General features: G+C 37.2%; 1 protein-coding gene across 1 annotated transcript; it reads left to right on the top strand.

The window, feature by feature from the left end:
- The first annotated feature begins 10,494 nt into the window (after nucleotides 1–10,494).
- Nucleotides 10,495–11,775, top strand: CLDN17 (claudin 17). Its single transcript, XM_006194307.2, has one exon. It carries the CDS (start codon nucleotides 10,711–10,713, stop codon nucleotides 11,386–11,388), a length of 678 nt encoding a protein of 225 aa, XP_006194369.2. The 5' UTR covers nucleotides 10,495–10,710; the 3' UTR covers nucleotides 11,389–11,775.
- The last annotated feature ends 8,329 nt before the right edge of the window (nucleotides 11,776–20,104 follow it).

The following is a 20,104-nucleotide window of genomic DNA, read 5'->3' as shown; positions in this document are numbered from 1 at the left end:
AACAGAATAGGAAATCCAGAAACAATCCAAATATGCTTTTAATAAGTTAAAAAAATATTTGCTGAACCCATACTATGTTCCTGGCACTGGTGTAAGTATTGGGGATATATGAGTACATAAAACAGAATATGTTCTTGTTCTAGATTTTACTTAGAATAGGCAGAAAACAATTAAAAATAAGCTCACAGGTTCATTGTATAATGTTTGATAGTGATAAGTGATTAAAAATACGTAAATGAGAATAAAGTAACAGAGTATTTCCAATTTAGATAGGGTGGTCTCTGGTCAGAGGAGTCTTTTAATTTGTAACTTTAAAGCAGAGATTTAAAAAGCAGACAGGGAGCCCCATACAAATATAGAGGTGGTGTACTGGGGGCTTTGGGCCAGACCAGTGGGAGATGAAGTCAAAGAACTTACTGGGTGCCAGCTATTACAGAGATGTCGCCTTTTATTCTAAGTGTGATAGAAAGCCACGAGAAGGAGGACACAGCATCTGCGACAAACAAGCAGTGACAGACAAAACGACAGCAATATGACTAATCAGAAAACAGTTTCAGTGGTTTGGCTGACTGGACCACGACATCTGTGGTGGAGGAGGTGAGAGCCTTAAGAATTGCTGATGAATTGCATGTTGGATGTGAGGCAAAGAGATGAGTTAAGGACACCTTCAGCTGTTTTGGTCAGAGCTGGGCATATAGAGGGTGCATTTACTGAGACAAGGAAGGACTAGTTTAGGAAAGTTTGATTAATCAAGAGTTTGGCTATGAACAAATTATGTTTAAGATGTCTATTAGACCCACATGTGGAAAAATGTTCAACAGGCTGTTAGACAGATGAGTCCAGAGCCCAAGGGAGTGGTAGCCACTGGAGACACAGATTTGGAGATGATTTTCAAACCACAGTTTGGATAAGGTCACTAAGAGGGTCTGTGCTGATGAAGAAGTGTAGAGATCCAAGGTGCTCGGTGCTTCGCACATAGGACAATAACATACATGTGTGTTTATTCCCTATTGCTGTTGTAACAGATGACCACAGTAGAGATTTTAAACATCACGAATCTATTGTCTTACGGTCATGGAGGTCAGAGGTCCAAAATCAGGTGTGGGCAGGGCTGGGTTCTTTCCAGAGGCTCTGGGGAAAATCTATCTCTGCTTTTTCCAGCTTCGAGAGGCTGGCTGCATTTCTTACCTTGTGAGCTCCACTCTCCATCTTGAAAACCAATGTCTGGCTGTTCTCCACAAGCTGCCTTCTCTCTGGTTCTTCTTTTCCATCCCCCCACATTTGAGGACCCTCTTGATTACTTTGGACCTAGTCATGTGGTCCAAGATCATCTCCCTATCTTAAAGTTATTTTTAATTATCAGAGTTCATCCACAAGCTTAATTCTTCTTTTCCATGGAACCAAACATTGTACAGTTCCAAGTAGTAGGATGTGGACGTCTTTGGGAGACCACTATTCTGCTTATTACAGTCTGTGATAAAGGCAGCATGTTACAAAAAGAGAGAGAAAGAGAGAGAGAGAAAAGCAATAGCTTATTTGATAAAAGATGTAGATGTAACTGTTGTGGCTAAAAATGTGAAAAAAAATTTAGAGTGAATTTCTCATCTCAGGTCATACATTAGTTTAACCATCAAAAATTAAAATTTTCTAGTAAAAATAAAAATCTTGAGAACTAGAATACTCTATGGAAGAGTGTACTGAGGAATTCCATAAAAGCACAATGGAAAATAGTAACTGATTTGACTGAGATTTATCAGTATTGTATGAAGTATGTTTGTCAAAGCAAAGAATAAGTAAAATTAAAAGGCAGGCAACAAACAAAGCTATGTACAACAATGATGGGAGTCTAATAATGTTATTTCTAATATATGAAGTTACTATAAATGGTTTTTAAAGCATACACACCAAAAGCAAAAAAAAAAAAGCATATTTAGTAAGATTTTTAAAAAATGCTAGAGGCATGAAATACAGTTGACCCTTGAACTGAGAGCAAGGGGAACCAACCCTCCACATAGTTGAAAATCTGCATATAATTTATAATTGGACCTCTGCATCTATGGTTCTGCAGCCGTGGATTCAACTATAGAAAATCATACAGTACAGTAATAGTTACTAATGAAAAACAATTCACCTGTAAGTGGACTCATGCAGTTCAAACTTGTGTTGTTCAAGGGTCAACTATATAGCAGTTTAGTCTCACCAGTAATCAGAGAGATGTGAATTCTAATTATCTTAAGATGCTCTACTATACCTGCTAAGTGGAACTTTTTGTTATGATAACCCAGTGATGGTAAAGAAACAGGGTAATAGGTACTTTCAAGTACTGCTGGTGGAAAGTAATTTAAAATATAAACTAAAAGTCTGTACAGTATTTGTATTATTTGATTTGATAATTACAAGTTAAGAAAATAGTCAAAAGGGCTCAAAGAAAATTTAAAAATATTAAAAAATTGAAAACAAGCTAGAGATTGATTAAATAAAAATTTTCATTTATTTTAATTATTTTATTAATTTATTTTAATTTATTTTTTCTTGAGTTTCTACTATATATTTAGCATTGTATCTGGTTCTTTATATATTTTACCATTAATCCTCAAAGTAATACAGAGTCAAATAATAGATTGATATTCAACTCTAAAAATGATCTCTTAGAAAAATATTTAAAGAAATGGAAAGATATTTGTAGTATATAATTAATTGAAATGATAAAGCTTTTCAGTCACTTTTTAATTTAATACATAGTTATTTTGCACTAACTTACATGCCAGGTGTCTGCTTTTTGCTAGAAAGACAGCAAATAATAAAACAAAAGGCATTTATTCTCACTGAGCTCACACAGTCAATAAATAAATAGTTACAAGGGGCAGAGAGCTGTGTGTGTGTGTGTGTGTGTGTGTGTGTGTGTGTGTGTGTGTGTGCGCGCGCGCATAGGTTAGCATACATGCATTATTTCTCTGCTGTATTAGCTGAGAGGACCTAAAAGATATGACACCGTAGAAGCAACAAGCACCCCTGAAGCCCAGATCTTGGTTTCTTCACTCTCTAACAAAAGAAAGCAGAGTTCCTTGGAGAAATTGCTGATTCTAGGGCTGGGGCAGGAATATACACGCTAAGCCTGGAGCACCTTGTAATGCCAGAAAGTAAGAGTCCTATGTTAAACGGGCACAAGAAATAAATGAAAGAATTTCCAGTGGCCAAAGCAGGAAAAACTCTGAGAACAAAATAGTTTTGGATTACAACTCAAAGTACAAAATAAATATCCATACTAATCAATCAATCAATCATTGAATAAATTAGTTATTGGGAAAGGAAAGACACATCTCCCACGGAGAAGAATTCCAAATAATTTGTGTAAATACTCCACTCCTTAAGTGTGGGCTACACATGGTAACTTCCTTCTAAAGAGTGCAGTGTGGAGAACAGGTGGGCGTAACTTTACAGCAGAGAAGTCTGACAAACCCATCCCAGCCAGATGAATAAGGTCAACATTCCAAAGTCATAAATAGTGATAAATCACTTTGCTGTACACCTGAAACTCACCTTGTAAATCAACTACACTTCAATTTAAAAAGGAAGGATTAAAAAAATGAAGTCATAAATAGTGCCGATAGTATGTACTTTTGATAGTATGTGATGAAAACTGCATTTTACCTCTGTGATCTTTTTCCCCTTAACCCACAACTGCTATCTAATCATGAGAAAAATATCAGATAAATCCCAATAGAAGGTCATCCTACGAAATAACTGTATAGTACGCCTCAACTTTTAGAATCATCAAATACAAGGGAAGTCTGAGAAACTGTCATAGCCAAGAGGAGTCTAAGGCATCATTACAACTAAAGGTAATGTGGTATCCTGAATGGGATATTGGAACAGAGAAAGAACACCAGCTAAAAACTAAGAAAATCTGAATAAACTGAACTTTAGTTAATAATAATGTGCCTGTATTTGTTTATTAATTGTGACAAATGTCCCATACCAATGAGTAATGTTAATAATAGATGAAACTATTGTTTCATTCAGGCTGTGAAGCATGTAAACTCCCTGTATTAGCTTCTTAAATTTTTTCTAAATTTAAAAACTGTTCTAAAAAAATAAAATATATATAAAATCCAACAAAATGGACTGTTAAGTTTTCTCAAAAAGTCATAAAATTAATTATTGGATGGATACACTTTGATCAATTTTTTGTAATAAAGTTAATATATGGAAAACTTATTTACTCTATGTAATGTTAGCCAATTTATGCTAATATTTCATTTAACCCATTTATACAAAGAGGAAACCAAGGGTTAGAAAGGTACCTCGATATTGTTTAAACTGATATCCATGGGAACCTGAGAGTCTCCAAAATGTGTGGAGACACTTCTGCTTAACGAGAATTTTCGGTTGTGTTAGGTTATCTAGATGACAACTGCGATTACCTACTGCCTTATGATTGACCCAAGTGATGATCTAAAGTGAAAACCTTGAACGTGTAATGTGCTTGATGTGCATCTGACTTCTTTCAGGTTGGCTTGTCCAAATTTTAAAGTAAGAATATTCAGTTTGCACAATTTAGTTACTGGTTAAATTATTTTTACTATTTGTACAGATCTGATTTTTTGCAGTGATAATTTTCAGTTTAAAGAAATTCACCATTAGGCTTTAGTTTTTCAAATCACATAATAGAGACATTGATTTGCCTTCATGAAAATGACATTGCACACTGGAATAATTTTCAAAATAAAGGTCAAATGTGGTCATGGCACACTGTGCGTATGCAGAGTTCAGAGACAAAAAGCCAATTAGTGGGATATTGAGCCTTACAATGTGCAGAGACACTCAGGCAAAATCAAATGAAAGAAAGAACTTGCTGAAATCTTCTCACATTTGTATCAAACGTAATGAGTAGATCTGATCTTCGCATCGCTCATTAGTAAGTATATATGTAAATATGCATTGAAGAACAGTCCATGTTAATTTGCCACTGTTTTACTTAGGGGCATGCTCTTAAACGTTTTGGCCCATCAGAATGTTGAATCCAATTAAGAATAATTTTATTGTTAAAATGAAAAAAGTGACAGTGGTAAATGAGTGCTTCAAATAATGGTGCCTCCCATTCAAAATCCAACAAATGAAAAATGACAAGTGGAGGACACGTTATGAAAGTGCATCTTTCTGCTAGTAAATCTAACATCCAGAATTTAGTTGTAAAATCTAATATTCTCTACCAAATCAAAGTAATGATAATTTAAAGCTTATCAGCTGTACAATTTTGTTTGTACCTAATTTGTTAATTATTTGGTTTTATAGGTTTTGTAAGAACCATAAGCATAAAAATTTATCCCTTGCCTTATGCCTGAACATAAGTAATACAGTAATATAATGTAAATGTTTTTAACTTGTTTTTCAAAGATATTTGAACATAATTCACAGTTAGAAGCCCTGTGCTAATACTCCAGTTGAGGAGTTTTTAATTATAATTGGTAAATATTATGCCCTCACCCTGCTTTTTAAGGAATAACATTGCCTAATTGCAGAGAGATTTCAGCAGTGTATTCATCATTTTTATTTCAAAGCTGTTCACCACCTACTCACATAAGCCACAGTTTAACCAGCAATATAAAATATTTACACTCTAGGTTCTTGCCAAGGAGTGTAACCTCACACTCACTCTCAAGTCTCAAAAGCTCTACGGAAAGAAAGAATATTAATATAAAATTACCTTAAGGATATAATATCCATCCATTCATATAGATCAGTGGCTCTTAGTCGTAGCTGTGCACTAAAATCACCTAAGACGCAAGAAATACTGATGTTTGTATCCTATCTGGAGCTATTTTGATTTAATTGGTTTGATATGGGACCTGATTTGATTAATAAGAAGTTCCCTTATAAGATCTGAATTAAAAATCAAACCTGAGAGCCACTGGAACAGAAACTCTAAAGCAGTGCTTCTGATCCCAGTCGGTATTTTAGTGTCACGAGGATGCTTTTAAAGTGGTGATGCAACTATAACAAAACAACAAAAACAAAAATACTGACGCTAGTGCCCCACCTCCCAGGATTCTGGTTTAATGGGTCTGGGGTGGGGCCGTACTTGCCGCTATTGTTTTAAAAGCTCCCACAGGTGATTCGAACATGTAGTCAGCCTGAAAATCACTGATCTAAGACCTGAACACCAGGGCCACAGTATTTAGACTCCTGTAAAAGAAAAAAAAACACCTGGGCAATTTTGTCCCTCTATTTACTGCAAGGAGGTGGTTCACTGTATTCTGCAGCGAAAGAGGTTTCTTTCTGGTGTCAAAAGCAAGAAGAGTTGTGCAACTTCTAAAGAAATGTGTTTGTTTTTAGTGCCTGGACACTCTGCATTGCCACTGAAAAGCTTGGACGCAAATGCAAGGCCAAAGCTTAGCAAATGTGGCACATATATTGTGGACAAACTTCATGTCATTTTTATCTGCTGTTTCCTATTCTTGTTTTACCCTGTCCCAAAATCCTCGTTCGCTTTTCATGAATCACAAGCCTTCTTGTTTTGTTTACTTTCTTTCTTTCTTTTTTTTTAACAAGTGTTCTTCAATTGTTTCTGCAGCCCTATGGGACTGAAAAAAGAAAGGAGAGAAGGAAAAGGGAGAAAGAAGATAAATTCAAGGGTTTCTATTACATTTATTTAACTTTGTGTACAGAAGCAAAAACACATTCATTTAACACAGATTTGCTTTGCAGTGGATTTCTCTGACAGGTTTCACAGAAAAGCCCATTTAAATACTGGCATGTAAGTACCTTTAAAACAGTTCAAATTTGAGGTAATAATGCAAGATAATAGGATAAATTTGATTGACTAGCTGGTAGTATTAAACTTAATTTAGTTGGATTTTGGATTACCCCCAAATGCATTCCTAGAATAGAAAATTAAGGTCTCATCTGTTTATACCCTCTTTGTACCTTATATTTTCTATACTCTAAATTTTTTATCCACAACTGTATCTCAATTACATATTTTGTGTCTGCAATTGCTTGTTTAATATTTATTACTCTCACTAAATTTAAGCTCTGTGAAGACATGGGATGGAGTTGTCATGTTCAAAAGTTAAGTTTTAAAATTGGGCGAGGGCCAAGCCAAGGATCAGTCTTTTGTATTAACACTAAGGGGTTTGGATTTTGGAGGAAATGGAGAACAATTGAAAACATTTAAGCAAGGTGGTGGCATGTTCAGAATTTGATTCAGCAAAGTCTTTATGGTTCCTAGTGGAGTAGGAATGACAAGAATAATACTAGAGACAGGGAGACAAAGTGGGACATTATTGAAGTGATTCAGGTAGGAATATTGAAGGGTGAACATAGCATAGAAGTGTTAGAACAGGGCACATATTAAAAAAATTATAATAAGATGTTAATCAATATTTGGGCTCCCTGGGAAGCAGACTCGGAGGGGGAGATTAGTGTGCATTGTGTTTATTTGGAGTGCTCTTGGGATCAACATGGAGGGAAAGATGGGAAGGAAGAGAATTGGAACTGAGGAGAAGTCAAGTTGTAGCACGGGCTCAGTGAACATGAGCTCAGGAGCTGGGATGGCCCCTTAGAGTTCGCCCCCAGTTGGGACCAGAAGGCTAGACCTTCACACTCCTGTACTGACCAGTCATCAGTGGATACAGGCTGCCCCATGAATGGGGATTGATGTGGGTGAAATGACTGTCTTTAGGCAATACCTGAAGGTGCATGACAAGTGCGATCATTTTGCTGGTAGCACTCTCAGCGGCCAGAAGGGGCATTTGGGTGAAGAAGAGCTCCATTGACTGAGGGGCTGAGAGAAACAAAGGAACCCAGGGTGATAAACAGAGAGAGGCTTGGGCTGAAGATAAAAATTAGGAGTTTGTAGTCTCATATGATGTAGTAGAACCATGGCCACTGAGAGAGTGTTGAGATGTACATAGAAGCTGCAACAACCAGACAAAGCAAACATAGGTTAGGGCATCTATTGGAAGAAAATGCTGAGGAGAAGTAGTAAACAGGACAATATAACAAAGGCAAAAAGACAAATATTGCAGCAAGCCTTTCCTGTGTGCTTGCTCAAAGCAAGGTATTTTGCACATATTCCGTGAATTTGGTCTTCAAGGAAGCCTTATGAGATTGATATCATTATTATCCTAATTTTGTAAAATAGGGAATTTTGAGAGGTTCAAAATATGCCCAAATCTGATGGCTAAGGCATCAAGCCAAGACTAAAACAAGCCTCTGTCCAAAGCATGTGCTGTTTACTACTTCAGCTAGAAGATGGTGGTTTACCTTGACTTTTATAGAAAGGACCATTAAGCAAGGTTATGGAAGTACTTTTTGTAGATAGCAGTTAGGATGTCCAAGAATTCTGTCTCATTTCTGGCAAGTAGAAAATGTGAGGATGGACCAGAAGATGTATGTGAATACATAGTGGAGAATATAAATCTGGCAAGATGGAATTTTAATATGGAAGAGAACTGAGTATGCTGAGTATGTTTGTATTATAAAGGACAACTCAGAGAGAGGAAGAGGGTGTAAGCTGCAGTGAAGGGAGGAGGTAGAAGGGGATAATATTCACAGAAAACTGGAGAGGAAAACAAAAATATCTCCCCTTAAAGGTCAAGGAGAGGAAAGTAAAGATGGTGTTGACAATTGACTCTGACTGTCAGGGGCAAAAACACTAAAGCTCTGTGTTATTTATAGTCCTCAGATTATTCTTATAGTCAGGATGTGCCTTCATGTTCTGAGTAAACATACGCTCTTCCTTGTGTTTCTCTGAGGTTCTACTTGGTGAAACATCAAACAGCTGGAAAAGAACAAGAAGCTGGAAACTCCCAGGAAAAGTAAAGATAGGAGTAAAAATGAGATAGAATGAGGAAGAGGAAATAGGAGTAATAAATCAGAGTGATGTTGGCAAATCCCTTCAGGGTGGGAATGGTTAAACTCGTGTCTCCATAACCAAGAACAAAGGGCCGAGAAAACCCTTCATCCTGAGCTAGTGTTAGGAAACTGTGAATGATATAGAAGTCATCTGTTTCCTCAATGATTCACATTCCTTAGAGAGGGAGTCCTCATCTGGTCAAGCATGGTGCCCAGAAAGCAAAACAAGGATGGATAGATAGATAGATAGACAGATAGACAAACAGATAGATAAACAGGTGACAGACCCCTTTTCATATTTTCTAATTGAATTAATACATTTTTAAAATCTGGGTAGTATTGGACCACCCATTATATCCTGGCTTCTTGTTGACCGAAATAGACGGCCACTTGGAAACTGTGATGCCTCCCCTGGAGTGTGCTTGGTGCACTTGCTTTTGAGTGGTTTTCATCCTTGAAATGGATTCCTTGTAGTAGAATGTGAAAGAAAATGAGGAAAAGTCCATGCTTCCCGAATTACGCCTGCTCCCCACCGCATGTGTGGGTAATGGCAAGAATGTGGCTGTCAAGGATGACAGCTTGACTCTTGGATTTTAAAACAGTCTCAGTTGAATTTTACTTGCTTTAGAAATTAAAAAAAAAAAAAACTATTGAGGGGATAGCATTAAATTTCAGGTTTAGTCCCATTTATGTGAAAATTCTTGAAAAGCACCTGTCCCTCCTGTTTTTGGATCAGACTAGAAAGAGGAAGTAAACATCATATGTTAGACACTGTCTCTATTTCCAGGTCAGTTCCTGCACAGGTAGTCCAGCCCAGTGCTCTGAAGACTTCACATTCTACATCTAGCAAATTAGGAACTTAAACCTGATGACTTTGAAGCTTCCATCTCAAATAAGTTTTCTATTATCTGGATTTAAGTAATTGCACAGCTGATCCAAAGGGCTACTTTCATATTGTTCCATAAAAGTGGAATATACATTGTTGGCTTTGATAAATGTGATATATTCCAAGCTGTCATTGGCATTAGGAAGCTTATGTTCTAAATATTATTTCACCAAAGAGAAAAGTATTACTTGACAGATAATATAAATAATTACCAGCAAATTCAATTATAAGCAATACTTCCCCTTGCTCTTGCTTTTTGGATCTTAGGAATAAACTATGAAATCTGAATGTTTTAATTAGGACTCTTTTTTTATAAAGTATCAGTGATTTTAGTAGAAGTCTTAAAAATAATGCCCAAACATTTCTCTCTATCCAGAAGCCTTTACTGGAACCAGAATTTATTAACCGTATTCAAGAAAAGTAGCTTAGATTAGAAGACAATTATAGATCATCCAAAGTCCAAAATGTTTCTCAGTTGCTCTCCAAAGAACTGGCAAGATTTTGGTGTTGTCTTCAGTTGTGGCTCAACACATATATTTATACTTTTATATCAGAGTGATTTTTAGACAGGAAGGTTTCAGCTCTGTAATTAGCAATCCACAATGGAATCTCTGACACATAATTACAGCATTGCTAAGGCAATAATAATATGAGAAATACTAACACTGAATGTAGTATTTCTTGACACACCTCTGGCTACCTTCTTATTGGCTGGGAAACAATTATATATGCCTACTACATAATCCATTCAGAAATGAATGCGTGTGTACAAAGACAGAATGCATTTATGACGGGTACTTCTAGTTAGGCCAAGTTCGGTCACTGCTGCTGGTCTGGACTAAAACGTTATGGGCAGTAACAGTGGAGAACACCATCAGAGACTGCCGTAGACTCACAGAGGCCTCCACGTTCTGGATGGTGAGCAGCTTCGACCGCAGGTTGGATCAGGCTTCAGAGTAAAGGTGATGGCATTTTATCCACTGCAAATTGCTGGACTGGTCCTTGGGTTCCTTGGCATGGTTGGGACTCTTGCCACAACTCTTCTGCCTCAGTGGAGAATATCCGCTTTTATTGGCAGCAACATTATTGTCTTTGAAAGGCTCTGGGAAGGGCTCTGGATGAACTGCATCCGACAAGCCAAGGTCAGGTTGCAGTGCAAGTTCTATAGTTCTTTGCTGGCTCTCCCACCTGCCCTGGAGGCAGCCCGGGCCCTCATGTGTGTGGCGGTGGCTCTCTCTCTGATTGCTCTGATTATTGGCATCTGTGGCATGAAGAAGATTCAGTGCACAGGCTCGAACAAGAGGGCCAAAGCATACCTTCTGGGGACTTCTGGAGTCCTCTTTATCCTGACGGGCATCTTCGTTCTGATTCCGGTGTGCTGGACAGCCAACATCATCATCAGAGATTTCTACAACCCAGCCGTGCACGTAGGTCAGAAACGAGAGCTGGGAGCAGCACTTTTCCTCGGCTGGGCCAGTACTGCTGTCCTCTTCATCGGAGGGGGTCTGCTCTGTGGGTACTGCTGTTGCAACAGAAAGAAGCAAGGGCACAGGCATCCAGCCCCTGGGCATTGTGTGTCACACACAGATAAGCCACCACGGAATGAGACAGTGCTTAACAGGGCCTCCACCAGTTACGTCTAATACCTGCTTTCGGCTTAAAGTGTGGATTATGATCAGTGTGTTTTATAGAATCCTGCCAGAAACTGTAAGTAAGCCAAGCAGGAGAACTTGCTTGATGACTGCTTTCAAACTGAGATGAAATGTTTGAAGGACATACAAACTGTAGTCACCTGTGGTAGGAATAGACATGACTTGGGACATTCTGACCTCATGTGTATTAAATGCATTTACTATTACTGGACTCAAATAATCCCCTTTCCAATTTGTGCAGTCTAAAATCAAGTATAACCATAATCCTTAGTAAAATGGTAGACTAATCTTTTTTCACAATCATATATTATCTGTTAAGAAATCCAGATTCTATTGCAATTGATAATCTACAGCAATAAAACATATTCTAAAGCATAACCTGTTATTTTTTTCTCCAAATTATTTTTATGCTAACATGGTGACAGCTAAAATGATGACTTTTTTCTTTTTTAAACAACTAATCTGAAAAATGATAGACATCAAATAAGGATTTTCAATTGAATTTATCAAAATATGGAAATACTCATTCAATGCAGAGATTTGTTACTCCTTTAGGAAACACACATGCACAGGAAAGTAAACACTCTTAGGGAAAAGGAAGCTCTCATTTCTGTTAGGATCTCTAAGAAGGTAATTTTAAAGCATCTAATTTATGTAGTTAAACTTGCTTGGAATTATATATTCAAAGGAAAATGATTTATGAATGAAAAACTATGCTTTCATAACCTATGATGTGCATTACAAGCAAACAGAAGTACCTTTCTTGATAAGACTCATCAATAGAAGGCTGTGACATGGAATTCTCATCAAGAGGAAACACAGTTCTCATTAGAGAATCGGATTTGGGTGTTGAAGGAAATGGTTTCTGTTCCCTGTTTTATTTAGTCATTATACTGGTCTACTCACGTTACGTAAAAAAGAATCCAGGTTATGATTCAGGTAATTAGTCAGGCCAAAATAAGTCCTCCTTTTTATTCTCTAATAAAAAACAGGCATGGCTAAGACATAGTGTTTTGGTTGAATTATATGCATTATTTTCTTAATTCTTTACTTCCCATGTATTTAACATCACATTTAACATGCCAATTTTGGGTTAAAAGTGTGTGGGATGGGTGGGTGTTGGTATACAAGTGTTCATGGGACAGGGCCGCTCATATGGGATGCTTCTGAATATCTCCAAAGTCCTGTGAACCGATATTCAATTTTAACTCTTCAAGTATTGTGTTTATTTTGTAATAAAAATGTATTTCATTCACAGTATATAACTATACTGAACAAATTAGGTTTGCTCACCAAATATTTCTTTTATATCCACACTTACAAAATAATAAAATATAAAATAATAAAATAAAGTAGCTAACATATTTCAATATTTTCAATTTCATTTTCAAATTGACCATGGGGTCAATTTGAGAATGAATTTGTCCGCAAAAGATCATCTAATAATTCAGAAACATTAAATCAGTGATAAGTCGAGGCTGGATGTTCATGTCAAACCCTCACTCCATTCTGCAGACTACCAGCAAGACTTCAATAAGTCAAACCCTTGATAATATAAAACCATATTTGAAAAATTGATAGCCCATTAATGATATAGGCCATGTTAAGTATGAATATTCTCAAATAATAGCAAAATTAGAATAATAATAGTAAAAATTAGAAAAACAATAATTAGATTTTCCTAAGATTGTTTTTTTCTTCAGATTTAATTCAGAAAGGCCAAAACATTGGGTGTGTTGAAAAAGTCATTTATCTTATGCAGGCAAATAAATAAGACATCAAGACAAGCAAGATATATGCTTAAGGGCTGTCATGGAATCATTAGTCTTACCCTTTGGCTCACCAGAAGAAGTAATTAGCCTTGCAGGATGAGTTCCAGAATCTAAATGAGGCATGTTATCCTGCTAGTCAGAGAAGCAAAGAGTAAAATAGTATAACTCACGGTAGAATCATAAACATACTGGAGATACCATTAGCTACTGAATACGGGGCAAAGTTTTAGAGACTAAAAATTCTTTTCCTTGCCCTTCCATTAATCAAGCTGTACTTTTGGGGGGAAAAAAAAAACATTCTACTGCCCTCTCTCTGCTGCGATATTTTTCCTACTACACCAAAAAATTAATAATTTTCAATGAATTTCAAGGCACACTATGGATATAAATCTCATACCACAAATATATTCAACACATACCAGGTATTGAAAAGCATCTTTTTTTTTTCTCCAAAATACAATTTAAATTCAACTTTGTGGGTATTTTCCCACATATCACACAGTTCTTGGGATCTTCTGCAGGGATAAGCAATGATTGGGAGGTGGATTCGGAGGATCAGTCCATGACCATCAGTCCACACAGGCTCCTGAGAAGGTGTCTATTGTACCTGTGCACGTGGTCCCTTTAGGCATTTCTGTCTTGTAAACGCTCCCTCATGCTTGGCAGTCTTTTTTTGTGGCTCTCTTGTTCTTGACTGTTTGGATCAGTGGCTGTTTGCAACCCCGGATGCATATTAGAACTGCTGGGGGAACTTCGAAACTACCAATGCAGCCAGTGTTCAAATGATCTATGCCACCATTTCCTAGAGTCGGAAGGAACCTGACCTCCTTGCTTGGTTACCAGCTGGCTACAAGCACTGGTGAAACAAACTGTGCCTTCTCCCATACAATCTTTTTTTTTTTTAAATATTGCTTCCAGAAATCTTCTCCACTGTCAAATTTTTACACAGTTTCATAGACACTTAGCTTTCAAGAAGCAAAAAAATGCATAAATAAAGACTAAAACTTTTCTAAGCTATTTTATTTTTATTTTTGCTGTCTACTCCACTGAGCCTGTGAAATGCATTGCTAACTGCCTTCCAGAATGGAGACCAGGGAGATCAGGGATGGTGGAGGGGTGGATATAATATTATCCAGCCACACATGGTTAAAAATGTTTTAAAAGCCTAACACTTTGTAGGTTATAAATTTAATTAAATGCACACTAATGATTGTTTCCTTTTGCAGAAAGATCTTGACATACTTGAAAACATTCTGTTGGGTTCACTTGTTCTCCACAACTACCACATAATGTAGACAGTGCAAAGATTATTATTAATATATTTTAACTAAGAGAACTGAAACTTATAAGTTATATGACTTGGCCAAAGTCAGATAGCTAACATTGAGAAATTGGGAAGTCAACCATAGTACTAAGTAAAGACTTTATGAATACTTAAGGAATGATAAAGAAACTATATACATCAGTATAACAGTTTGAGATTTTCACTAATATGGAGTGCCTCCTCCCACAGGGAAGAGAAGAAACAATAGAACTCAGAAATTTAAAGACAATTCTTAATTTTTTAGTCTGAAAAGACTAAATTCTGAGGAGATAGTGGGCAAAGAATAAAATGGCTCAGTCAGAATCAAGTTTTTCTGAATCTTAAGACTATAGAATGATTTCTTTGGATGAAGGTAAAATAAAAGGAGCAGAGATAAAAGGGTTTAAATTTCAGTGTGTCCCTGGGAAGAACCCTATGGCGCCTCCCTAGTCCAGTTCTTGGAGAAGGGAACAAAGAGAAATGATAAACTCTTTGATGGGTTTCTGAATTTAAGTACAGAAACTATCTCTGTCCTGATCCAGGTGGAGCCAAGGATGTTGACAGTTTTCCTTCTGCCCTCACAGAGCTGAGAGAGAAGGAACATCTCTGTGATGTGTTTAGTCTGACAAGCCAAGAGATAATCTAGCCAATTTTTCCACAGCTAGAACACTGTGGGAGGACACGAATATCTCCTACTCTCCTGAGAGTGGAACAGAGCATTCCAAAAGTCCTGGTTGTTGGGACAAAGTGAGAACAGAGTGAGAACATGCATGGATGGCCACGTGGGGCTGTCCATGGCTTGTTTGTCTCCAGATCCATTCCTTGACCTTCCTCTGCTCTAACCTGTATCCTAAGGAGATTGATACCGGCAGGTGGTGCAGTGATGTACCAAGAGTGGGTGGTGGCAGTGGTCCTCACCAGGACAAGCAATAAGAGGTGCCTCTATCTGTAGAGAATTTAAAAGTAATAATAAAACCACCTTAATCAGACCTATTTCTTATCTTTACATGATGGCCTTACTAAACAATGTCAGTTTTTCCTTATATTACAAAAACATAATACTCAGTTTTATTGTTTGAATTTTTTAACATAAATAAAAACTCCTAGTCACTGTGAAATGACAGAATTAAAGTAACTCAAGTTCTGTTCTTCTGTCTTGATAGTGTCTATGCTGCAGGAATTGGGGTGCACACTGTGTATACACCAGCTAGCTCCAATGAGCCTGGCCTTTTATGAACTGATTGGAGTTTCTTTAGAGTAATGTCTATAAAGAATAGAGTGGTTATTAAAGGGTAAATAATACAAATGTGTTAACCTGAAGCTTACAACTGGAAACGGTTTCTCCTGTAGAGGAGAAATATAAGAAAAATTGATTTGTATCTGGAAGTGAGATACACCAGATAGACCCTTGAGGCTATCTTTCCCCGAGTTCCATGTTCAGGGCTGCCTGCTAGACTTGGCCAACAGGAGGCGCAGGGAGGAGATGGGAGGGTAGTATTGCTCTGCCCCTTTTCTCTTTGGGCAGATGCCTCCAGTGGTGACTATGTCTTCTTCCCAGGTCACCTTAGATCCAGCTTCTGCTAAGTGCACCTCAGCTCTTGGGTCCAAAAGTTATTACTTTTCTTTTAATTCCCTCATCGTCAGGAAAACAGCAGCTTTCTACTATTATTAGTGTCTAGGAGGCTTTGTGGTCTTCTCCCTGGTTCTCAAATCTCCCCCTAATCTGCCTAACAAGTCGCTTTATTAAATTCCACTAATTTGAATAGTTAGAATGATACTGCTTTTCCTGGTTGGACCTGAGAGATACAACAACTGAAAATCATTTTGAAATAGGGCATCTCAGCAGAATCCAAACTTAACACATGGTAATCTTAAGTATCAGATCAATAACTTGACATCATATGATTTTGGCTCCACAGGACTCAGCTACAACCTTGGGAAAATGAAGGACTCTCACTTAATAAGATTAAGTTTGTATTCCTTGGGGGGTTGAAACAAAACTTAAGTTCAGTTTCTAAAAATATCTGCATGGAAAAACACCTGGCACTTAAGAGATGGCAAGTGTTTGCTGAGAGAATGAATTAATAATGAATTAATGAAGGAAGAAAATAGACAAACAATAATATAAAGTTCCATACCTAGGGGCAATCAAAAGTGCAATTACTAAGTGAGTCCAAAAGAGTGTTGTATTTTTGGTACTCTTAGGATAATTTCCAAGCAAACATTTATTTAATGGACTTCCCATTAAGGAATTATTGCAGACAAAGTAGGACACCAAGAAAATGGCTTTAAAATGGGCAAAATTCCGAATTTAAACTGCAATTTAGTAAAACTCAGAATTTGTTGGTAGAAATGACTAACAAAATATTCAGAGAGAAGCAAATCATAATTTGGACATGACTATAGCAAAATGACTAAAACTTTTACTATAGTAAAGCTGTATCAGACATTTTATCATGGGTCATCTCCCTGTGGGACAAAGAATGCTATCGTCAGTTGAACAAATAACTCCACATGCTCTTAATAACAAGGTTTATTCTGGACGTGGGTTTGGCAGAAATAAATTTGTCAAATAGATTCCGAAAAAAAAAATGATAGAATATAATAAAGGACATCTGAAATTATACAAGATAGCTGACAACAAAGGTAAGGCACAACTAGAAAACAGTGCAAACAAAAATAAGAGTTGCGGGGAGAAAAGGCTATGGTGATTGGAAGGGGAGGGGGAATTTCGACTGGTACAGAAGAGGGAAATAAAGGAATATTCCACTTCATCAGGAGGAGAAGAATTCTTACAGCTGCCTTGAATTTGTGAAGAAGAGTCTCAGAAGCATTGGAGACACCACAGCTTCTTGTAAAACCCTTTTCCCATCCTCTCCCAGAGCTGCTGATGACTTAGAATCACAGAATTGTAAGGTTGAAAAGGATCATGGAAGGAATTAAGGCCAGAGAAAGGTACGCCTCTCTAGTTAACTCCTGTTCATCTCAATCTAGTGTGACTCAGGGTCACACTACCTTCCATCAGTAATTCTCCAGACTTAAACCTGCTTCCCTCCAGAAAGACCTGCCTCTCAACTTTCTGCTCCCCTTCTCTGGTACCTCGTCTTACTCCTACTTCCATCACCTACAACTTGACCTCAGACCTGTCTGAGCATGGAGCTTCCATTCATATTGCACCCCTTGAAACATCTGTTTTGACTATCCTAAAAGAGTTGGACTCCTAAAGATTGATAAAGATTTGCTTCAATAATCGTGTCACTTTTTTCAAATTTTTTTCTGATTTAATTTTTCTTTAGGGTTTTTAAAGATTCATGGCTTCTGTATTCCTTCACTAGATCTCATATATACCTACTTCCTTTGAGAATTCATTCATTCTTGTTTTTTCAACTTCCGGTAAATGGCAAATGCCTTAGTAGAAAAAACGCTGGACCGGAAGATCTGAGTTTATAACCTAGCTCTTCCATTCAAATTGAGTGTCATTTTTCTCATCTACAAAATGTGGACAGGTAATAAACACTTTTTAACATGAATTATATGCTTATAAATAGACTAAAGGCATATAAATATATATACGTAAATATTCTTTTTATTTTTCTTATACCGGTTAAAAAAAAAACTGATGCTAAAAGCAGTTACATAACTTTCCAAGGACACAAGGTTATTGCTCCTCCGTGCCCCCCACATCAGTGCATCTTGAAAGAGTATGCTTTCTTCCATGTGGTGCCCTTCCCCGCCATCCATATAAGCAAGATAATAACCACCCTCTCTACCTGGAAGGGCTACTGAGAGGAGAAAATTGGGTAGTGCCTATGAAAGCAATTTAATCATAAATCATTATGTAAATATAATACATAATTATTGTTATTAACACCCAGCAGACCAAGACTTAAGCTCTTTATAGTTCACATGCTTTCTCTGTCCAGAAAGTAATTCACTTGTCTGTCTTGTTGGCCTCAAACTTAGGCAAAAGTAATATTCGTTATGTTTTCCGAAGCTTCATGTTTCACCAATTTTCTTTTACTTTTGTAAGTGCCACAATATATTTTGTCCCTGAAAACATTGATGAATGCTACATTCTGGTTTAACTCCTGTTGTCCTGGAGTTATAATTAATAGCAATCTCTTTTTCTCTCAAAACTCTCAGTTTGGATAATAAATGATATGGTCACCTGAGATCTCTCAGGTGTCTCCTGCTATGGTCTCTATCTCCCCCACTCTTGCTCATTGTGTTCTAAAGCCCTGTCCCTTCCCCATTTACACTCATTAGTGTTAATCTGACTGCTACTTGCTCAGTTTATGGAGATAGTTCTTTTGCCCCTCTGCTCATCTCTCAAATCCCTCCCAGATTCTGTATGTATTTCCTACACACAGAAACACAGACTCTCACCTCCAACCATTGCTGTTATTGTATGGCTTTCTGCATTATAGCTCACAGGCATTCACATTTCTAATCCTAAACTCTACTGTCTACTTTTAATTAGCCCTTATCTTCTTTTCTTTTCTCAGTTTTCTTTTTTTATAACTATGAATAAATACTTAGAGTGCATGCAACTGGGTTCAACCTGTAACATACATCATTAATACACATATGTTTTCTCCAAACCCAGAACACACTCTCCATTACTTCTAGAATCCATGCCCCTTCATATCCCTGTCCTCCAGCTCTGTTTTGGTAGATTGCAAGTGACGACCAATCATTTTCAGTTTGTTCTATTATGAGATGGAGATTACTTCTCCAGCCCCTGGACTTAGGGCTGACCTCATGACTTGCTCTCACCAAGACTGCAAAGGAAGTAACATTAAACAAGGTCTGAGTTTACAGCTTATGAATCTTTCAGCTTTCAGTCTTGCTCTCTTGGAATGCTCTTACCATGTTAATTAGTCCAGACCACCCTGATGAAGGATGAGAGACCAGGTAGAGAGAAAAGTCCAGCCTTCTGAACCGTTCCAGTAATTCCAGCAATCCCAACTAAGGTTCTCTGATAAAGGAGCAAGCCCCACTAAGCCATGCGGAGCAGAGCTTGGCTGAACCCAGCCCATATCTCTGCTTCATGTAATTGTGAGCAAGTAAGTGATATTTGAAAGTCTCACTTAACTTCATTCACTCTTTTAATATGACCATCGACATATCAAACATGTTTTGTTTTCTATTTCTTTGCATCTACAGGAATATTTTTGAAATGTTTAAGGTTTTTTAAGTGCTTTGCTTAAAGGATCTTACATAATTTTTACTCTAACCACTCAAGGTAGGTGTTGACATCTTTACTTTCTGGATAAGCACATCCATCATCAAGGAAATTAAGCAACTTTAAAAAATTGCCAATCCATAAATAATTAGATCAAAATTTAGATGATTCATTTTATTATTTCAATAATGTATGCAATAAATATTTTTCATTAGATCCAATAAAGACTGTAAGTTCTCCTGTACCATAGAGAAGTCACTCCAACAAAACACAGAAACAAATCAAAGAAACAAAGAAAAGAAATGCAATCTGTGATAACTGCCATTTGAAAAACAAGATGCTCTGGACTTGAAGAAGAGCTGGGATAACGTGAATTAAGGGTGTGCATAAGAGGAGTGTGCTTTCAGAGGAGACAGAAATTGAGGCAGACCTTGGGGAAGCATGGGA

Source organism: Camelus ferus, chromosome 1 (genome assembly GCF_009834535.1).
Source record: "Camelus ferus isolate YT-003-E chromosome 1, BCGSAC_Cfer_1.0, whole genome shotgun sequence".
Taxonomy (NCBI): domain Eukaryota; kingdom Metazoa; phylum Chordata; class Mammalia; order Artiodactyla; family Camelidae; genus Camelus; species Camelus ferus.
The sequence above is the reverse complement of the archived record's forward strand: the minus strand, read 5'-3'. Positions and strand labels throughout refer to the sequence as shown.

Bases quoted from the DNA above. Each gene is read 5' to 3' on its own strand.
- CLDN17 (XM_006194307.2), top strand. From the start codon at position 10,711: ATGGCATTTTATCCACTGCAAATTGCTGGACTGGTCCTTGGGTTCCTT.